General features: G+C 40.2%; 1 protein-coding gene across 1 annotated transcript in view; it reads right to left on the minus strand.

Annotated features, from left to right (window-relative positions):
* The window catches only part of igdcc4 (immunoglobulin superfamily, DCC subclass, member 4), a 97,064-nt gene that overhangs the window by 7,227 nt on the left and 66,737 nt on the right, over window positions 1-23,100 (minus strand). Inside the window, exons 4-17 of the mRNA XM_057341861.1 lie at window positions 14,975-15,108; window positions 11,527-11,658; window positions 10,307-10,459; window positions 8,317-8,727; window positions 7,607-7,771; window positions 5,811-5,948; window positions 5,161-5,325; window positions 4,787-5,017; window positions 4,195-4,296; window positions 3,622-3,805; window positions 3,190-3,317; window positions 2,166-2,336; window positions 1,924-2,058; window positions 1,072-1,174 (exon numbers count right to left, since the gene is read on the minus strand). Of these exons, the coding sequence (XP_057197844.1) occupies window positions 1,072-1,174; window positions 1,924-2,058; window positions 2,166-2,336; window positions 3,190-3,317; window positions 3,622-3,805; window positions 4,195-4,296; window positions 4,787-5,017; window positions 5,161-5,325; window positions 5,811-5,948; window positions 7,607-7,771; window positions 8,317-8,727; window positions 10,307-10,459; window positions 11,527-11,658; window positions 14,975-15,108 (2,352 nt within the window). The remainder of the gene's footprint in view (window positions 1-1,071; window positions 1,175-1,923; window positions 2,059-2,165; window positions 2,337-3,189; window positions 3,318-3,621; window positions 3,806-4,194; window positions 4,297-4,786; window positions 5,018-5,160; window positions 5,326-5,810; window positions 5,949-7,606; window positions 7,772-8,316; window positions 8,728-10,306; window positions 10,460-11,526; window positions 11,659-14,974; window positions 15,109-23,100) is intronic.

Below are 23,100 nucleotides of genomic sequence, written 5' to 3' on the forward strand. Positions count from 1 at the left end.
ATTAGTCAAAATGTACTCTTTAAGGTAAACAATATTGAAGGAGCTTCCTTCTATCATGGGCTATTATTGGCCACCTTTTCTTGATTATTCGGTCATAAAAAAAGAATTTAAAACTGTAGTTTTCTACTAAAAGAAATCCGTATGTTAGCATAAATACACTTTTGTCTACAAAAGTAAGTTTAAACATTTAAGCATCACTTCAGATTAAAGATCACGAGAAACATTTCAATGTTTCAAAACTTTTGAACGATAGTGTACATTATTTTTGCTTATTAATAATGATTATAGTTTATTATTTATAAACGTATAAATCTTCATACAAAATAGGAATAAACATGATAAAATGTTTAATTCTAAAACGTGACAATCCATACACATAGATTTACATGGTATAAAAGAACGAGTCATCTTCTGTAACAATCCCAGTCTCTTCAGTTCACAGCCGGTGTCGCCACTCTAAACTCCCCAAATCAAGAGTCCAATGAGTTAATATTAACCCATCTTCACACAGCCTGTCGGATCTCTCCTCCTTACGTTAAAGGCTTAAAATGAAAAGGTCACGTGTCTATAACAGATCTACGTGTCCTCATTCATTCTGTTACCAGCAATCGCTGTAGTTGACCATAACTCTCAAAAGAAGGTGAAAAACCCCAGCCTTAATCGGCTTCTTTCGCTGTTCATCAAGTCTAATAGAACGAGAGCATTCAGCCATGACTCTCAATACGCCACATCTGCTACAGACAGACGCGCACACGCTCGCACACTGTGCGACTGAACTTTGTTATTCACCCGTGTCTCATTCTAGATTAAAGCGACATCCAAAAGGTCCTTGAAACTTTTATCATTTGAATACATTGGAGAAGGCATCAAAGGCTTCGTTCATTGTGGCCTATTAAGCGTTGAATGTGGGAAAAGTCTTTTCTGCCTGAGCTGTAATTGTTGCAGTATTGTTCTGTCTTTAGGGTCCTTTAATAATTCATCGTCTATATGGCGAGCGAGAATCATAACTACGCTGCTACCAATGAAGCTGCTTAAAGCAGCAGTCTGAAGATGAGCAGCCTTGTACTTTACCTTGTTTTCCCATTGCGGAAACTGACACACATGCAGCACAGGATGCAGAGAAGACCAAGACACACCCCAACGATGATACCAGTCACAGAATGGATATCCAGCTCTACAGGAGATAGAGAGACAGGAAAGAGAATGATAGATATGTAGAAATAAGTCATCTAGTAATTATACATAATTAATGCTTACAGTAATTCTGTATAAATCACACTGATCTATAATAATAAAATATTCATTATAATCTAAAAGAATAATGATACAATAATAATGAAATGTTCTTGGTGGTGCATATAGATCTGAGTCCAACTCCCCACAGACACCGTGTGTGTGAGGCTGGACTGAATCGCTTCACACTCCCAGTGGGAGTGCCATTAATTGAGTGTCAGTGATGGCCAGAGGCAGATGGCAGTCTTTACACACACACACACACACCTGCGATGCCTCATGTAGATTCACAGAAAGTTTATTTTCATTTTAAAGATGACTGGTAAAGCAACAGAAAATATTATACAAGTAATTCAATGCAGATGGCAGTGATGCTGATGCGGGTCACTTTTCATGTTTATACATGTACACGTGATATATTCTAACATGTTGATATCTATTTTCTTTCTTCTGTTATTTCACAAAATTGTAATACTGTTCTTTTACAGCATTTTGTTGCTGCATTATATCAGTCTGTATTGTCAGTCATCACAAAGTACTGATCATATTCTGTCAGGACAATATCTAATAAATGTTTGTTAACCCTAAAACACAACACAATGCAATACAAAATTAAAATAGAATTGCTATAAAAAAATTATTATGGATAAAAAATGAATAATGAATCAAAACTATTACACTCATACACACCGTATTTCTTTGGAGGAGTATAGACATCCTTCACAAGAGAAAACGGTCCAACCCCTATTTCAGTGCAGGCCCCCATCTTAAAATAGTAACGTGTGCCACTCTTCAGGCCCTGGACCTCTGCGCTGATGAGGGAGCCTGAGAAGGAGGAGGATGAGACCAGAAGTGATTCATAATAGACGAAAGCTATCTTCATGTGCATGCAACAACACATGCTCTTTGTTTGTGTGTGTTTGTAGATTTACCCTTGTGTGTGGCATTTATCCACAGGTGCTCTGGATGACTAATGTTGCCAGTGTAGAGGATCCAGTAAGTCAAAATGATACCATTTGGCTCCAGTGGAGGGCGCCAGCTAACCAAAACAGAGGATGAGTCCAGCTCACTTAACTGCATGTCCACAGGAGGAGATGATGGTTCTGAGATAAAAACACATTTATACTGCTACACATTATCACACACCGAAGACCTAAGGGATAAGTGATAATAAAATGTTTTTGCTACTCAACCAATGTTTGCGGGTCTAGCCATAAAAATATGTACAAATACTTACATATGTTTACCCAGTTACAAGTAACATGGACAGCATATGGTTAAAATGTTATTTATCTCAGTTAAATCACATTCATGTGCTATTTGTTTTGTACAAAAAATATGTATTGAAAAAATGATGTATCTATGATATGGGCGAAAAGCATTTATTCATAGTCATGGCGGTGCTTTCAGAATCGTCACATCCAGTCCATAGATCTCACGAATGGGCATGTGACCATTAAATATAAGAATTATGTTTTATGAAGAGCCATCCTATCTCTATTTGTTGGGTACTATTGCTTCTGGTTTGAGCATTTTAATTCACAGAAATCCTACAAAGTATGTTGTCTCAACACAATATGCCCCTCCCTGCCATCACTTGGCCAGACTGACTGACAAACTGAAAACCCTTGGCCAACACGAGGGGCAATTCCATCTGGGCTTTTAATTAAAGCCAATTATCTCCTTACACCTCTCGCTATTAATCCCCTAGCTGTTAACCTAACACAAACACACAGACTCACACTGACCTCACTGTCATACACTCACACAATAAATAGACACAAATACACATTCATTGATTAACTCCCACATAGAGGGCTAGACGCTCATGCTTGGGTTTATGCTCCAATTTATTTGAGATTTATTCAAAGCTCACTGTCACACATTAGCAGACACTACACTACATTATGTGGATTTCCTCACTTTCATGACAGGACTGAAAGCAGTTGTACTCACTGTCTGGAAGTGTGGACTCCTCCACGGTGCTGCTGAAAGGCCCACTTACATCAACTCCATTAGACTGCACAGCCATTTCATAGATGGTGAAAGGCTTCAGTGATGCCAGTAAAATCTCCTGAAAAGAGCTGAACACAGTGAGGAAATGGTTTATGAGGAGGATTTTAACAGGAGGAGTCAATTTCTTAAACCCATATTTCTATCACTGGTAAATGAATAAAGACAAGAATTAATGCACTCTAACTTGTAAAGCATCAGTTCTCTCACACATGATGCAACATGATATTAATTCCCTATAATTTACTTAGAGCATCATGAGTAAGTGACAGAGGGAGAACAAGTGAGCATGCGAGAGAACAGAATGGCGCCATCACTTTGACATAATCTGTGCATACATGAGCATATGGTTTGTGTGTACTGTATGTACGGCACCTGATATAGTATGAGACCAGCGATGCATTGCGTATTCCTGCTGGGCTGCAGCGTATAGTGTAGTTGATGATGCGCACGTTGCTAAAGCGCGGCTTCTCCCAGCGAAGCCAGATGGAGGTGGAACTGTTCGCACGAGCTCTGACGCTGATGGGTGGCAACGGCGGCAGAGAGTTGGGAGTCCGCACTAAGAACACCACATGCACGAAATGCTTAGAAAAAGGAAAATTCAACATTTACTCACCCTCTCTTAATTTCGAACCCGTATGGCTTTCTTTCTTCCGCAGAACACAAAAGAAGATATTTTGAAAAATGCTGTTACGTGGCACCTATTCACTTCCATTAGTTTTGTGTCCATACAATAGAAGTGAATGGGTGCAAGCGCTGTGCAGTTACCAACTTTCTTCAAAATATCTTTTGTGTTCTGCGGAAGAAAGAAAGCCATACAGGTTTGAAAAGACAAGAGGGTGAGTAAACGACGACTGAATTTTCATTTTTAGGTGAGGAGACGAGAGGGATATTAAAGGGGTTTCATTCTTATATCTCTCTCATTTCCTCGCCCGTACCAACACGCACCTCGCTCTGTGAACTTCTCAGTTTTGCCCTTCCAGATAGCAGGGTAACCTTCAGCTTGTTTATTAAACGCCCAAACCTTCACCTCATACAGCCGATCGGGAGCTGGAACAATCCGACAAAAACAACATCACATCATCTGTCATTTCAACCTGAGGAGTAAGTCATGTGAGTGATGAGTTTATTATGTGTTCTATACAGTGTGTGTATTGTGACATGTTGATGCACCATGCATGAATTATTTTACCCACTGTTACAATGATAAATTGATTTTATTTCATTTAAATAGATTTTAACAACAAGAAAAAAAAATTACTAATAGAACTAGACGCTGACATCCAAATGTGTAAAGCTCTGGGCTACAAGGCAATATATTGAGCAACTGATTTCCGTTTCTTTTTAAATTGTCGTAATTGCTGACATCAACAGAGAATCACTCATCGGCTATCAGGCCAATAACCGCTACACAGATGCAGACTCTGCATCTGGCATCACTTGAGCTGCTTTGGCAAACTGTCCGTTACATAAGCACTTTAGTTGCAATCAGTTGTGTGTGCGCACAAGTGTATCTGAAAAGATATTTCTCATCACTCACAGAGGCCCATGACCTCATAGTGTTTAACTCTCTTCTTCAGTTTAATCTGTTGACCCGTCTGGATTCTCTCATTGATCACAGGGTTCTCCTCATTGGTCGGCTCATCTCCGTCCACCTCCCGCCAGGAAAGCTTGTAGCCGGTGATCTGAGTGTGATTGGGTGGTGGCTGCCATGTGATGTGGAGGGAATGCATTTTGGCTCTCACTTTGAGCTCAGCGGGAGCAAAGAGCACTGGGAAAGACAACAGAGGGAATCTATGAGTATAACCCTACAAACTTTTGTATGCTAATTTATGTGGATATGCATTATTGTATTTTTCTTTATTTTAGTAGACATTATTATTATTTATATATAAAAACAATGTTTTTAGTTACCCTGAGTAAGGTTTGGCGTGTGGTGTGTAGCCCACTCAGAAGGCTGACTGAACCCAGCTCGTGTGCCCGCAGCTATCCGCAGCTGGTATGTTTGATTTGGTTTGAGGTCCCTCAGGGTCACCTGTGTTTCGTTCCCACCCACTTCTACATAGTTCATGTGATCCGCTGCGAGACACGCACACACACGTCAGAAAAACCACACAAGCCATTGGAAATCCTATCTGCAGATGGCTGATAAATATGAACAATGCGAATCCGAATCGAGTTTGATTCTCTCTCTCTTTTTGTGTCACAGCCCGTCAGAGCGAATCGGCCTTTTGTTCCACTTTTAAAACTGCTCATTAAACATTCAGGGCTCTAACAGAGCAGAAGCAAGCAGCCATGTCTCTCATTCAGCTCAAAATCCCCCAGACAAACCTGCCTCCCTGCTCGTGCCAACAGATAAAGGCATTCAAATGCCGACTCGGCAACCGACATACATTCATCGATAAACACACACACACACTTAAGCACACACAAATGCCACGAGCAAAATCCCTCTTTACGCATCACTTGTAGTTCAGGTGGAGGATTAACACGTTTGTCCAATCTCTCTCGCACACACACATCCCTTATAGATGTTAACATCACGGCAGGTGGAGCCGTCTCACCCTGATCCAGTGGCCTGTAGTCAATGCGATAGTGCGTGATGGCTCCGCGGCTGAGCTGAGACGAGAGGGGCAGCCACATCACTCTGATATCAGTGGGAGATGTGCTGAGCAGGGATAATTGGGGAGAAGCACTGGGCACTGAAGAAGACACACAGTATATACACACACAAATAGAATTACAGTCTATTTGTTTGAGTGGCTAAACATAGTATTACTAGCACAAACAATGATGGGAATCTGGGGAGGAGCTTTTTTGATACTTTATGAAAAATATTTTTGCAATTGGTTAAGGTGCACTAAAAATAGTTTCATTTATTTTAATTTAACACATTTATACAAATGCACCACCATTCACATCTTTGCTGCTCCCATATACAGTAGTACTTAAAAACACAACTTATTTTACTTCCTCACACTGGTAATGGAAGGTTTAGTTAAACATAATGCATTGTGGGATACAGTATTTTACCGACTGTACTGCATATTTCACCCAGTCTGTGAAAAACCCAGCTAGTCATTTTTTGTAATTTACTGGGGTTTTTTTTTACATAAAAAATTTAAAAACATAAAAATATAACCTTTATATCTTTAATATTGACTGACTAATGTAATTGATTGAAATCAGTTAAATGAATGGTTCAAATTACGTTTCAATGCTCCTTTTCTCAAAGTTAGATTTTGAGACAAGCCTCGATTTCACAGACCGGCATGGGTCACAAAAAAATCACTGCACATCCTTATAGACTCAGTTTCAGCGACAACAACATAAACAAAACAACGTTATGTGGCCCAAACTTCCGGTAGACCAGAATCTATAACTTTTGAGTAGTTTTAATTTAACTCAATACAATTAATATACAATAAAATATTAATTTAAATTAATATTCATATAAATTAAATATAAAATAAAATGTTATATTATAACCATACAGAGACCAGAAGTTAAGTTTGGACACTTGAATGAAATGTTTCTCACTGTCTTGAAAAGGGTTTCATCTGAAGGTGTATGCTTAAATGTCTGAAATTAATTTTATAGACAAAAATATAATTGTACAAATATAAACTTTTCATAATAAACGTATACTTTTTTTTTAAATAAAAACTTACTTTGAAATGGATGGCTAAATAATGAAAAAAGAGAAGTCAGTAAAAGCACAGAATAGATGGAAACTCCTTTAATATTGTTAAAAAGGCTTTTTGGGGTGAAACCCCAAGAAGCTGCTTGAGAAAATGGCAAGAGAACACTTCTGCAAATTTTAGGCAAAATCTGACTACATTGAAGATGATACATCATGTCAAGTTTTTTTTGTTGTTGTTTCAACCTAATCCTCATAGTTCCCTTTGTGTTATTCTACAGTACAGTTTTTATGATCTTACTATTTTTCTAAAATGTAAAAAAAATATGAATAAGTCTAAAAATAAAACTTTTGACAGGTAGTGTAGTGTATTTGTTGTACACAAATAATCTGTCATTGTTTACTCACCCAGTTGTTCCAAACTTGTATAAAGTTTGTTGTTCTGCTGAACACAAAGATATTTGAAAAAAAGTTCTGAGGCGCTATTGACTCATTGTAGGGAAAAAAACTGCTATGGTAGTCAATGTTGCCCCACATTCTTCCAAATATCTTCTTTTGTGTTCAGCAGAACAAAGACATTTAGCAGAACAAAGACATTTAAACAGGTAACAACTTGAGGGTGAGTAAATCAAGACAGAATTTTTATTTTTGGGTGAACTATCCCTTAAATCTGGTTTAAATGTGTACGCTACATTCCTGACTAACCAAATCAATACTCACCATCCTCTAGCATCTCTATGGTAACGGTCTGTGACGGGCGGCTGGCCCCCATGGGCGAATAGGCCACGACATAGAAAGTGTAGGCTGTGTGAGGGAGCAGCTCCTTTACATGGAGCTCTGTTGTGTCATTATTCACCGCAAACTGATACTCCATGTTATCTGAGCCTGTACGCAAACACACAAATACATACGTGGAGGCAGGGGCTATTATTATTCTGTACACTTTGTTTTAATAAAGTTACAAATACCATAATTTATTTTTCTGACAGAATACCGACATTGGGACATGTTATCACAAAAGGTCAGCTTGCCGTGTGTAATAAATTAACTTTTTCCTGAGCAGCTTTTTTGGCCTTACAGTAGACTTACACAGAAACTCACTTTCAAATACAAACCTAGTATACTATTTACTGAAGGTAAAAGTGTGACAATAGCCCTAGTCTAGTTGGGGTATGTAAAAACGTAAATTAGTATTTTAAAAACAAAAGAGCATCTTTTGGGATAATATAAAGCTCAGAAATACTTTAACTAACAACAGGATTTTTCTCTATGGACCGATCCACTTAAACTAACTGCACTCATGAGACAAACTGCAGGTCAAACAGGGACTCACTTAGCCTACTGTTAAAAAAGTAAAAGAGGGGAAATCTTGGTGTGGGCAATTATTTTACAAAACTGTATTACACAATACACATACACCCGGCTCTTACCTGCCGTGCGTTGGTAATGCACAGAGAAGCCGATTATCTGGTCGCTGTTGTGTTCAGGTGGTTCCCAGGTGAGCAGCGCGGCTGTGCTAGAGTGGGGCATGGCCACCACGTGGCGTGGAGGGCTGGGCAACCCCTCCCTCACAATGACGGAGAGCTTGGCAGTGGCGCAGGCTGTACCCAGGCTGTTGGCAGCAATACATTGGTAGTATCCTGCATCATCCAGCCGCAGCTGGTTGATCAGCAGAACTCCAGGGTTCTGAGCCTTAACTCGGGCATTAGACTGGACCGCCTCTCCATTCTTCAACCAGCGCAGGGCGGGGGGAGGATCACCAGAACTGTTACACACAAAGCGAGCAGTATTTCCCCGGGACAGAGACACTGCCTCTGGAGGCTGGAGGATGACTGGCGGAGCTGGTGAAAGAAATAAGAGAGAGACAATATTGCTTACACCATTGTTTACAGGCTTGCAAATAAAGCCATATTGAGTTGAACAGAGAGACTAAAATCACTGTGAGAATTCTGAATTCTAATTAACAAACGAATGTATAACACAACAAAGAATAACATTTTGTAAACAACATATGTTTTATTTTATAGCATCATGTTTTTGCAAAGCATACTGCAGACTGGTGTCTCGCCTCAAGCGAGTAATAAAAGCACTCAGGCTTTTGTTCTAATCTTGAACCTCCACATAACACATCACAATATTTTATTTACTTATACATTTTTATTGTTAAAATGTCTGTTTATGTTTCAACCACCTGGCAGCAGCAGATACTAGGCTAGAACATATTGGTACTTGATGGAATTGATTCCCAAGACACCCCAGAGCACTATCAGTACAGCAGGCCTGAATCATGTCTAATACACAAATGGTGTGAAGATTTTTTTAAACATAAGAAAACAAAATAAGAGTTTAATAGATGAGAGACATGTTTCAGCCCTTCACCCAAAGCAAGTGTGGGTTGATTTCCTGTGTGATCAGTGTATGATCACATTATCCTCACAAGCTCTCATGTACCACAGTACCTCAATGGTGCTGTCAGGAACTTCAAAGAATATCATGGTAGATTATTACAGTACCATCACAGCAGCACCCATAAAACCATTTGAAGTATACTGTTATACAAAAAAAAAACTTTTGTAGTATGGTGTATTCATTTACTCACCCTCAAGTTGTTTCAAATCTGTATAAATGTCTTTATTCTGATGAACACAGAGAAAGATATTTGGACGAATGCTTGTAACCAAACAGTTCTTGGTCACCATTGACTACGGACTCGTGACCAGAGCCTTTCGATTCCCAAGGCACCTTACCCCTACTTGCTCCCCGGGCGCTGCAGTGATAGCTGCCCACTGCTCCGGGTGTACGTGTGGTCACCACTTGCTGTGCGTGTGTTCACTACTCTCTGGATGGGTTAAATGCAGAGGTCACATTTCGGGTATGGGTCACCATATCTGACTAATAGGTCACTTTCACTTCACTTTGCTAGTAATTTTTTCCAATTTAATACTTGAAAAGTTTAATGTTTTGTCCATTTTGTACCATACACCTCATAATTTGATGCCTTAATCTAACCTGGGGGGGGGGATATTGCATAAATACACCCCCCACAACAGTGGCTTCTGTGGTACTATAAAATATATTTTATAAATCCTTTATTTGATCTCTGTAGGTCAACCATCCATTTCTTTTCACCTGAAAGCTTATTGATTTTACCTGAGACAATAAGTGGCATTTATAACCCATGAAAACAGGTGAAAACAGTCATGCTAAAGGATGACAATTAATTAAAAACCTAAAAATGAATTAACAGAAAAATTCTGCTACCCAATAAAATGTTGAAAAAGTGTGTTTGAAAAATGTTTGTTTCAACTTCTAACAGTCCACAATATATATAATAATAATATAATAATAACAATAATATTCCCCACAATATATCGGACTGAATGTGGAAGATCAACTACATTAAAAAACAAACGCAGTTACCTAGTACTCGAAGCTCAGCAGGAGCCGAGACGAAATCTCTGGTCTTGGGTTTGTTGGCACGACACACATACACTCCAGCATGGTGACTGCGGGTGTCAGGAATTACTAGGTTGGTTGCCAGGACAACCACATCTGTATCTATAGGCTTCCCATCTATACATCCCAGAGGAGTGGGTGTGTAAAAAGAGAGCAAAATTAAGGGAAAATATTCATTTTTTTAAAAAGAAAATATTTAATTCAGTTAACACTGAGCAAATATCCAGACATGGACAATTTCTTGAAGCAACTATCCATAGAAGAAACAATTGAAAGCTAAGCACAGATTAGATGCTTGTTGTAAGTACAATCATATTTATCAAGATAAAGCTTACATGCTGCTCTAAGACTCTTATGATATGTTAAACAGTTAAGCTAAATGTTTCACACAGATGTAGAATACGGAGCGTACAGGTGTGCAATGTACATCAGCAACCAGCAGAGGTCAGTAGAGTACATCACTGAGGGATCTATAGTGTGCATTAATGATTTCTAGACACTGACAGTCTGCAGCTGCCATATTAGCACACAAACAAAGAAAAAGACACCTCACACAATTTATAGTGTCTTGTTAATTTTTTATGAAACCTAATGAGAACAATTCTCTCAGTTATACAGCCTGTGGGTCAATTTGAGAGGAAAGAGGACCAAATAAGATCCGTTATGAATCTGAATGAGTAGCAGGGGTGGGTGGGTAATTGGGACGTCTGCTGCAGCAGAGCCACGTGTCTATGAGGCAAACATTGAAAATCACCGAAAAGGCAGAATTTGTGTGGTGTGGTTTGCTTTGCTTTGAGTGTTCGATGTAAGAACTCAAAGTTCAGACAGGAGCCACAGAAATTATGAAATGTTTTCTGAGTGATTGTTTATAGATTATGGTGTTTAAATGTACTTCAAATGTACTACCCAATCAACAAACAAGCAAGACCTGAGTTGGGCTCGGGTCACTTTATCAACAAATTATTATTGAATTTTCAATTATTACAATAACTCATTTTGTGTACACACTTATTTGTCTTTGTATCAGAACTTCACAGGCAGTTTTGATTTGAAACCACCCCATCTGAGCACCAACTCTGATTGCTACAGGTAACAGGGATAACAGATTCAACTGAGTATCTGAGAACTAGGAAGAAAAGGATGTGTGTGTCTGATATATACTGTATATACAGTTTGTGCCTTACCTTGCCTGCTCCATGAAACGAAGGGTTTGGGCTCGCCCAGAGCCATGCACTCCATCACAGCCGGCCGACCCATGACCACCGTAGAGTTCAGTGGCGGAGCGACAATCACCACCCCGCTCTCCTGAGACAGACCTGTGGAAATATTAAAGACACAGATTATGTTGTGCATGTATACGGGTTTGGATGCATTTTTTAAAATGTTACAACAACCATGTTTTTTTACTATACTACAATTGTTCTTGGTAACTGTAACTGTTTAGTTACAAGCATTCTTCCAAATATCTTTCTCTGTGTTCATCAGAACAAATAAATGTATACAGATTTGGAACAACTCGAAGGTGAGTAAATAGTGACAGAATGTTTATTTTTGGGTGAACCTGTTTTTCATTCTCAGTAAAAGTAAAAGACAGACATACAGAGAAACATGATATTGGCAGAGAATAGGTTACAAACAAATTTTGCCTCTGATTGTTCATCATTGTTTCTAAGACACAGTAGCCGGCCTTTCAGTTGCAGCTTTCGTACATACTGTAAATGAAAATGGCCCTGCATTATAAATTTAATAGAAGACCTTTGGTACAATGGATAACATGGTTACATAAAAATATTAAAAATAGCTACATATTTAAATATTATTAAAGGGATAGTTCACCCCTAAATTAAAATTATTTTTTAGGTTGAGCAGTTCAAAAGTAAATTTGTGTGTGACAGATGCATGACTGCCTCAGTAACACCTGCATTTGATCCCATTCACACACTTCAGGAAATGTTTACATTTCTCCCAAATTGGTCTGGGAGTTTTTCAAAGCCGCAGTGAAAGAAAAAGTGTGCCACTGCCTTAACTTAAAGGTGTCATGAACTGGCCTTTTTTACTGTTGAATGAGGTCTACTTATGATGTTCGAGTAGTTTTTACATTCAAAAACATCAAATTCAATAAGTAATAAGCTATTTTCTACCCTGGTTTTTGAGACCGGCTCGACAAACGCTCGGTTTTACTGGGCGTGCCGCATTGAAGACTTGGAAGTAAACGCCCACTGCTATGATTGGATAGCAGTTTGCGTAGTTGGAGCCTTCTGTGAATTTGTTTAGAGACGTAACGTTAGGTTACACAGCCCTATTCGCACGGGATTAGTATTATCTGGGGACCTCGTGTGATTTATAAATTACCTCCCCACATCTGTATTTCATGTGGCGGATTCGCACGGGATAAGTGAAGCCTGTGATTTTACTCAAATTTACTGACTTGTTTCCCAGATGTGATGGAAAGGCTTTGCGTATAGTTTGTATGGCCTATAGTTGTATGGTGTTTAATGATATATGACCATACCTGTCAGCATTTGAGACCAGTGATCGCGAACCTGACAGAAGATCACTGCGATCACGGGTCTCAAATGTTACGAGAGTTTCCATGATAAATAAACAAACGGGAGACTCCCGGTAACTTATGGATATGACCCAGCACCCGAAATAATATCAAAACACTTCGACACAGTCTCCATTATTCGCAAACGGTGAATAAAACCTTGAAAAATGATATATGAGCTGCCAAATCACACAGATGCCGATTCGCACGGGACTAATATTATCACAGGATCTTGGTGTTCGTCAAAATATGGTAGGTAATTTGTGAGGGGATTTTTACTTTACAAATTACAGACATGGTCGATTCGCAAGGGATTAAGATCACAAACAACCTCTGCAATTATTACAAATGACTAGAGATCCCCAGGTAATACTAATCCCGTGCAAATAGAGCTATCAGGGCATATCAAGCGATCTCTAACAAAGCAATAGTGATGCATAGTACAAATATGTTTTACTCACATAAGATTGCTTTTTAATTTTAGTCTCTCCGCAAATCCAGTGTCGACCTGTGCCTTGTTCACGAAGGAATCTGCGGTGAAATGAAGCGACTAAAACGCTCTATGTTTTACCCACGTGAGCTGGAACGTCTTTAAAAATAAACTTCAACCACGCATTACTAATATCGGAATCCGAAGGAAGGTTATGCAGCGACTGTGTTCTTCCACAACCAGGGATGGCACAATATTTTGCAATCTTTAACGGCATGTTTGTTTATTGCTTGCTCGTTCTATCTGGTTCCGCGCAACTTGTGTTACTTCAGTACTGTCATGCGCGAACCAGTGGGTGGGGCCAGAGAAGTAGTTGTTGATATTCTTCCGTGGAGGTGGTGTTCAACCTATCTATGTCATAGATAGGTGCATTCCAGGACCTGGCGTTCGCTGGGCCTGGTGTCAATAACAGTTGTAATTTCAGTAACAAGGGCGTTTTCAGTTCTGACACTTACATGATGTTCGCTTGAATACGATTCCCTCTTACATAACAAAAGCTTGGGTTAAAATTGATGTCTTAATTCATGACACCTTTAAATAGTGTCATAGTCAGCACAGACTCTTTCTTCCCTCAGAAGACATGTTTGTGTCTGGCGATCACTGTGAGGATCTGTCTGGGCTTTGCTACTAATGTATCTCTTTTTATGTCTAATCTGTCTCTCCCTCTCGTCCATAGCAAGACTTTCCATTTAAGTCATTGCGTCATCCTCCATAAAAGAAGTTGTCTGTGTGCAGTTTGAAAAGGGAGAGAAACAGCTTTACTGAGCGAGAGAGATAAATAAGAGGGATGAAAGAAATAAAGCAGTGAGATGAATGTGGAACAATTAGAAACGTGACTTGGACGTGCGCGACAAAATGCAACCGCACAGAAAATCATTCAGGCTTGCTTGTACCTGCTAACACAAGAGCATAATGAAAACAACTATAGGTCAGGAGGGATATTTGTCTTTGAGAGGTGTATGTACGGGGGACACAAGCCAGAGACTGACTTCACAACATTACCGATTAGTCTCCTGCGTCGCCCCACTCTCCCTTTCATTTGATTTAGTTCTTTATCTCTCTAGCTTTCTTCTCTTTGTTCCTCATCTCATTCTTCGTTTTTTCTTTTTTTATCGCCATCCCTGCCCATGCCTCCACTCCCCCCCCCATCCTCCCCCTCCATTTCATCAGCCCAGTGGCCTTAAGGACAGAAGGAAATCAATTCCGCCTGCAACACAGACCACCTCTGCAGAGGGCAAACACACCACTAAAAGTGCCACTGCAGATGGTCAAACTTTAACAGAATAGTTCAGAGTTCTTCCCAAATTGAAGTCGTTTTTTTACACAAAGCTATTACATGGTTTTAGAAGCCATGGGATAAAATGCACTTTTTTATACTTGTACAGCATGATGCTTTTCAGTCATTTTTTTAACTGAAGCCTTAAAATTAAATGAAGGACATTATAGTCTCTAGAAAACGCTCAATGAATTCTTCCAGCGTGCACTTTCAAAGGTCAACACGGCCACAAATGACTCATGAGGTGAATTAGCCTATGTAATGTGGATAAATGGCGAATAAGCAAAGGACGTGTATAATGAGATAATTGTGCTATACCTGGGCTGACTGTGAGAGATGCATCTTGACTAAAGCGCTTGCGGGCAGTGTTGAAGGCCACACAGCGGTACATGCCTTTATCTTCCTTAGTGACCCCTAAGATCTGCAGGACCCCGTTAGGGAGAGATATGTACCTGTGAGAGAGAGAGATAAAGAGAAAGAGAGTTTTAACAGCACTTAATTCTTCAAATTCAAAAACAATCACTGATCAAACACTGTAAGTACATATGTAATGCCAAAAGGAAAGGAAAACAAAAAAGAGAGAAAAAAGAAAAAAGCTGAAACTACATCAAGGTTTTTCTGAAAAACAATATTATCATCTTTCTTACATGTCATGCTATTTTAGCTTATCCCATTAAAAGTTCAATATTCTACAACTTGAGGTTGAGTAATTCACACAAATTTTCCATTTTTGGGTGCTGTATCCCTTTAAATTGAGCTAAAATTCACCGGTCATATTGAGCATTGCATTTCTCCCCATTCGCCCAAACCAAAATTGAGACAAAGCTACACTATTTAGCAGAATACACAAAAATAAACACACCAGGGAAAAGCTGACTTTCAACACACACAGTGCATTTGACATTTTGCCAAACAATGATAAACTGCCCGTTCCAGTGATCTACTGTATCCACTACAACACACACCACCGCTTGTTATTTATATCTCTTTTACAATTACTCTGTATTTCTCTGTCTTTTGATACTTTTACTTTAACTCAATGTGCACAGTATACATAAAAGGTATGTCATTTCACTTTCTTACAGATAAGCTTCAAATGCATTGGCAATATGTTTCTTTCTAGAAACAGTACGAAAACAACTCCCTTGGTTCACCAGCATTTCTACATAAAGCCCAAAGAGACTTAACTGACTGTCTTCTGTCTGACGCTTCATAAAGGCAGATGGGAGTGTGTTTAATGTCTTATCTATAGTTATCTATAGGAGCTATCTATAGGAGCTAATTCATCATAGCATCAAGCATCAGGATTTTGAACAAAAATCTGAACTCAACAAACACGTTATATTAAAGACATACAGAGCGGGGAATAAAAAAAATGAAAAAAGAAGAAAGAGCTTCAATCTACAGATAAACAAAGCAAGATGGCAGTTTGCATCTCCTAAAGTCATTCACATTCTGCTCTCTGTTTTTCTCTGCTTGACTACTGCCATGTTTGAAGTTTGTGCCCCCACCACTTATATTCATTCCACAGTCGTTCTTCCCTCCGAAGGACTATTTTCAAATCTCCTTCTTCTTCAGGAATGATATTATAGGCCATTAATCTTGTAGGCTCATCCGCAAGAGCAAGACATTCCGTCACAAAGGCCACAAAGACCAAGGCTGGGTGAAATTGTGCATACGTGTGTGTGTGTGTGTGACCGGCTCGGTTGTAGAATTCATCGGGGGTAATAGGGTTCAGTTGAGGACAGCGCTACAACGGAGCCACACCTCCAACGGCTAGGAACTGTCTCAGCTGTGCTTGGGATGTAAATTAGAGAGTGACTGCAGCAGCCGCCAGAACATGACAGCATGTATTAATGCTCGGCTAATGTGCGAGCGTGTTCTCATTAATATGGAGAACGGCTGTTGATACAAAAGACGCTTTTCGCGGATATAAAAGAACGTTACTGAAGCAGACAGGGAATGATCCTGGAGACAGGTTTCTAAACAATCTGTCTTGCTTTTCAAGTGCCTTTGCATTTGTGATTCGGAAGCGCTACAGCCTTAGCTTCATAAAAAGGTGCACGGTGACAACTTCTCAAGATATAAAACTGAGAATTCGGTGTCTACACATCGTACCGCAACGCATTTGGGAAAACGTTTCAGAAATTGACGGTGGAGGGCTAAAATCTCCATGTGATGCAACCAGGGGACATTTCCTGTGGCCCATTTTAAAAGTCTTCCTAGCTAAAACTTCCCTTTGGTAAAATGGATCTGAATACTTTTTGTAAGCACCATTTCTCAACACAATGGCAAGCTCACACTACATGATTTTTGGCTGGATTTTGCTAGATTTCTAAGGTCTGCGACAAAACCTCCGGATCGCGACCCAATTGGTGCTCGTTTCGGTCGCTGAAGCTCATTAAGTATAAGCAGGTGTGCAACGTGATCTGGACCTGTCTCGAGCTATCCCAGACGCTACGATATTTTCAAACCTGTTTGATATTATCGTGAAGTGATCTCGTTGTGCGTGACGCTGTGGAACTAATCCAGCCAATCACAGCGCAGAAGGTTTGCGTCAAATTATTGCGTGGAGGAATTAAAAACTGCTGGCATGTATTCATTAACATTACAGAGCATGTTAAATGGCTAGTATAACAGACATAAAGCTATTTTAAACTATCCTAACGTAACAAGTCTGTGTTAAAAACACTTCAATGTTTCACGCTCCATTCCAGTGGATGGCGTAAACGCACCAACTCATTTGCCATCCACCATCAAACTAGAAGTGTTCACGATGTGGGAAGGTGGGCTCTCACTAAATCCTTGGTGTTTCGAGTCTGACGTCATCACGAGGCCGTGTTTTTTGGCAAGTTTAAGAATTGTAGGTAGTTTAGATAGTTAGGGTTAGGTTAGGGTGTGGGTTAGGGTAAAGGTTTCATAAGACTAGTGTAGCAAAGCTCAATAAAACGGGAAGGAAGGAGGCGGGAACCGGCGAACATTTAACAATAAACTTTAATCAAAAATAAACAAACAATAATACGGAAGTAAAAGGCCGGCCACACAAACATAAACACAAAACTTAACATTTTTGGGCCCGTTCCTCTCTCGTCGGCAGTCCCGTCGCTCGTCCTCTTATGCTCCCGAGCTCCCCCTGAGGCATGCGGGACCGGTGCGCGAACAGCTGATACTCATTATCACTCACGCCACCGGCCCCGCCTTCCTGCCCCACGGCTCTCATCCCGCCTTCCTCGCTACATATCCCCATCGCCCCACCCTTGACCAACCACCGACCCCCCCCTTGAGAGTCCCAGCACCTGGGGGTACGCACCGACGAGACGAGAGAACGGAGCCGGGAGCACCACGAGCAACAGGGACGAGAGAGGGGAGAGAGGAAAAAAATTGTCCGGTTCCCCGACACGCTGTCGTTCGGTCCTCAGCCCAGCCGAGAGACTCTTCCTCGTGGTGCTACATTGTGGTGCAGGACGTTCGGTGGACGGCCCGATCCTCCTCCGCCTCCTGGCGGCCGGCGATGGCTTCTGGCTGAGGGCAGCCGGCAACGAGTTCCCCGCTTCCTGTTCCTCACCATCATGGCTGTTGGTAACAGGATTCCGGCTCACGGCCAACGGCGACAACTCCTCCGCTCCCTCTATGGCCGCCATCCCACCTCGTCCCAGGAGCATGGCCACAAGCTCTCCGTCCCCAACGATTCCTCTCGCTCCAGCACCACTGCCTCGGGCAGCCGCTGGCGGACGTCCCTCGTCCGCACTGCCCGAACTCCTCAGCACCGCGAGGCCGCTCGGCGGCGAGGGCTCTTCGACAGCATGTCCCTCCTTCCTCCCGGGTTTCGGCACCAATGTAGCAATGCTCAATAAAACGGAAAGGAAGGAGGCGGGAACTGGCGAACATTTAACAATAAACTTTAATCAAAAATAACAATAATATGGAAGTAAAAGGGTTAAGTTTTGTGTTTATGTTTGTGTGGCCGGCAGTCGTCCGTGAGGGGCTGCCGGCCACACAAACATAAACACAAAACTTAACATTTCCGGGCCCGGTCCCCTCTCGTCGGCAGTCCTGTCGCTCGTCCTCTTATGCTCCTGAGCTCCCCCCTGAGGCATGCGGGACCGGTGCGCGTACAGCTGATACTCATTATCACTCACGTCACCGGCCCCGCCTTCCTGCCCCACGGCTCTCGTCCCGCCTTCCTCGCTACAACTAGAAACAGCAAGGATTTAGTCAAAACCAACAAGCCATGCGCACAGATCTGACTCGAAACACCAAGGATTTAGTGAGAGCCGTGGGAGGTGTTTTCCCTGTTGGTCCTTGACCAAAGTCTTGTTGTTAGCGCACTTTGTCTGCGTTGTGTTGTGTAGTGTCCGTGCTGCTGCAACAAGAAGATGAAGGATGACAAGAAACCTTGTTGGGTAGTGTAAGCGCCATACTAATTCAAGTAGTCTCACAGTCCCGTAGAGTCAGCTCGGCTTTATACTGGTCAATTCTTCCAGGATCATGCAATCGCAGAATGTAACATAACATTAATAATTGCGGCAGTTTGTGGGAGATGCATTCCATTTTATTTCATTTTTATATTTTCTATAGTGAGATTCAAAAATACTGTAGCACCTAGGAATTTTACTACAGTAAATACTCTACAATGCTACAGAGTTGAGAGTTACTGCATTATTTGTAGATTAAAAACCTGTGTTCGGTTTAAGTGCAAATGAAAAGATTAAAATAAAACTAGATAGGACAGATTCAAACAAAACTAGATGGGCACTGAATTTTTAAAGAATTATTAATAAAGTTCATAGACTTTTACTTTGGATTAAATCTGAAATTAAGGGTTAAAGGTTTTTTCAGCATTCTAACTGGTCCAAACGAGGCACATTTATTGTGTGTAGATGAGAGTTTGTGTGTCTGGTTTAATGTTAAATACTAGTATTAACCCGTATTAAGTACATGTAACCATCAGTATTTTGTTGGACAAGTAAACTGTAAGTGAACATACTGTAAAATAAAGTGCAAACAGTAAAACGTCATCTTGATTCACTTGCTCCTGTCAGTCCTTGATCCAGGCCTGGCCCACCATCAACCTCCCAGCTGTATCCCATCTGCACATCCAACATCATTCATAATCACCACCTGCACTCCTCCTACTGCCAACTGTTTAGATTACCACCTCATTCTTCACCTACACTCATTAATTAGCATTTGTGTGTGCATGCAAGTTCATTTGTGTATGTTTGAATGACTTTAATGCAAGCCGGAGGAGGATAGGTAGAGTTGTGGTTGTGTTCTAGCTGTCTACACATTATCTCTAACCCTGCTCCTGGAGAACTACCGTCCTGCAGACTGCAGCTCCAACCCTGTTTCAAAACAGCTGTTTGTAATTATCAAGCAACCCTGAACACCTTGAATAGCTGCTTCAGCTGTGTTTGATTGGCGTTGGAGCTGAAATCTTCAGGACAGTAGCTCACCAGGAACAGGGTTGGAGAGCCCTGTGTTAGAGAGACTCGGAAAGAGAGAGATGCAGGTTCAAAGCACCTTTAAAAGGAAAGCCTGCAACCATTAGGCAAAAAAGCGTAACGGCTAATGCTAACGCCCTGGCTTCAACGGAACGCAGGAAAGGAGACCGGGTGCTAGTTTTTTGAATGGATGTCAATGGGTTTTGTTAGCCGTTACAGGTTCTCCAATTGGAAGTATTACAGACCCTCCCCTCTCTATAATAAGAGTATCTCTGGGAGGTTTCTATTATTAACCAGAAAAGATGCTCCTGCTCTCAAGTTAATACATACATCTGTGCAATATAAAGAGAAAAGAAAACAAAGAAAGAACAAGGATAAAGAACAAACAAAGAAAGGCAGAGAATAAAGAGAAAAAAATAAGAGAAAGATATTGCAGGTTTTCTCATCCATATGACTATTAGCTGAACTGCTTCAAAATCTGAAGCAGTTTATTAAAATAATCCAATGCTGTCTAGAGAAATAAACATTTAGGATTTTTGATGACCTCAATCATGTCAATGTAAGCCGTTGCAATGCTAAAACATAGATTATGGTTTCATCAGTTTTAAAGGAACAGCACATCCGAAAAAGAAAATTCTGTCTTCATTTACTCACCCTCGAGTTGTTCCAAATCTGTATAAATTTCTTTGTTTTGATGAACACAGAGAAAGATATATGCTTGTATCCAAACAGTTCTTGGCCACATTTGACTAAGAAAATCGCTTTATAAATGTCTCAGTTTTGTTAAACACAAAAGAAGATATTTTAAAGAATGTAGTAAAGCAGAGAGTTCTGGGGCACTTTTGACTACCATTGTCATTTTTCCTACTATGGTAGTCAATGGTGGCTAAGAACTGTTTGGTTAAAAGCATTCTTCCAAATATCTTTCTCTGTGTTCATCAGAACAAAGAAATGTATACAGACTTGGAACAACCTGAGGGTGAGTAAATGATGACAGAACGCATCTTTTTTGGGTGACCAAAATGCATTTTTTGGATAACAATTTTTTGGTAACATAATACTATGTGGGCATTTATAAATACAAAATGACTGAAGGCACAAAAAACTCAAAAAAAACTTCAAAAAAGTTAAGTCCAGCACTATTATCTAAAAGAATGGACTACTTCAAACTCAGTGAAAATGCACAGTACATTACCCCTCATTATTATAATTTTCTTATTATTCTTTACATTACGATGTTCTGTATACAGTGGTCCTGTATAATATAGCTTTTGTCTAACAATTTACTTTGTACTTTATGCCATTACTAGGTACTTTATCACCCTAAGAGCATTTATGCAATGCTACATTATGTCCATGGTAAATCAAATCCCACAGGGAAGGACACAGCAAGTCCACACAGAACTGAACTCATATAGTCTCGTGTCTAATTAGAGGTATTTCATACAGCATGGAAGGATAGTATTCGAAAATACAGGAAAGCCCTAATAACTTCTAGATCCGCCTACTTTTCATCACTAATAGAAGAAAACCAGCACAACCCTAGGTTTTTATTTAACACGGTGGCTAAATTAACAAAAAATAAATCGTCAGTGACTTCTGATCCTGTATATCAGCATAGCAGTGATGAATTTATGAACTACTTCACATATAAAATCCAAGATATTAGAGAAAAAATTATAACAATGCAATCAGAAGTGAAACCCGCTGAACAAACTAACTACAGCGCCCTTAAGGAGAAAATGCAATTATTTTATACCGTAGATCAAGATGAGCTGTCTAAAATTATTAGATCATCTAAATCAACAACATGCATACTAGACCCTATACCTACAAATCTACTGAAAGAGATGCTCCCAGAAATTATAGATCCTCTTCTTGGTATTATTAACTCATCTCTGACATTAGGACATGTGCCTAAAGCATATAAGGTGGCTGTTATAAGGCCCCTTGTCAAAAAACCCCAACTCGACCCTAGAGAACTAAGGAACTACAGGCCTATATCGAATCTACCTTTCATATCTAAAGTTCTGGAAAAAGTAGTTTCAACTCAATTATGCTCCTTCCTCCAAAGGAATGACATCAATGAAGAATTCCAGTCTGGATTTAGAGCATGTCACAGTACAGAGACTGCTTTGATCAGAGTTACAAATGATCTGCTATTGGCGTCTGACCGAGGTTGTATCTCGTTATTGGTGCTGCTAGACCTTAGTGCTGCATTCGATACCATTGACCACAGCACACTCCTACATAGACTCGAAAATTATGTCGGCATTAAGGGAATAGCTTTGAAATGGTTTAAATCTTATTTATCCGACCGTTTTCAATTTGTAGCAATAAACAATGAGGTGTCACGCAAATCGCAAGTCCAGTACGGTGTACCACAGGGCTCAGTCTTAGGGCCTCTGCTCTTCGCATTATACATGCTACCTCTAGGAGATATAATAAAGCGACACGGAGTTAGCTTTCACTGTTATGCTGATGATACTCAACTTTATATTTCCTCGAAGCCTCATGAAACACAGCAGTTCCATCGAATAATGGAATGCATAGTCGATATAAAAAACTGGATGAGTAACAACTTTTTATTACTGAACTCGGACAAAACGGAAGTGTTACTTATTGGACCGAAAACTGCTATAAGTAACAACCAAGAATACTGTTTAACTATTGACGGATGTTCCATAAAACCCTCGTCGTCAGCAAAGAATCTTGGCGTTCTATTCGATAGTAATCTGTCATTTGAGAGCCACGTCGCCAACACCTGTAAAATTGCGTTTTTCCATCTTAAGAATATATCTAAACTACGTCATATGCTGTCAATCTCAGATGCAGAGAAGTTAATTCATGCATTCATGACATCAAGACTAGATTACTGTAATGCACTGTTAGGTGGTTGCCCTGCAGGCTTATTACAAAAACTCCAATTGGTCCAAAACGCGGCAGCTCGAGTTCTTACACGTACAAAAAAGTATGAACATATTAGCCCGGTTCTGTCAA

Source organism: Triplophysa rosa, linkage group LG1 (assembly GCF_024868665.1).
Source record: "Triplophysa rosa linkage group LG1, Trosa_1v2, whole genome shotgun sequence".
NCBI lineage: Eukaryota > Metazoa > Chordata > Actinopteri > Cypriniformes > Nemacheilidae > Triplophysa > Triplophysa rosa.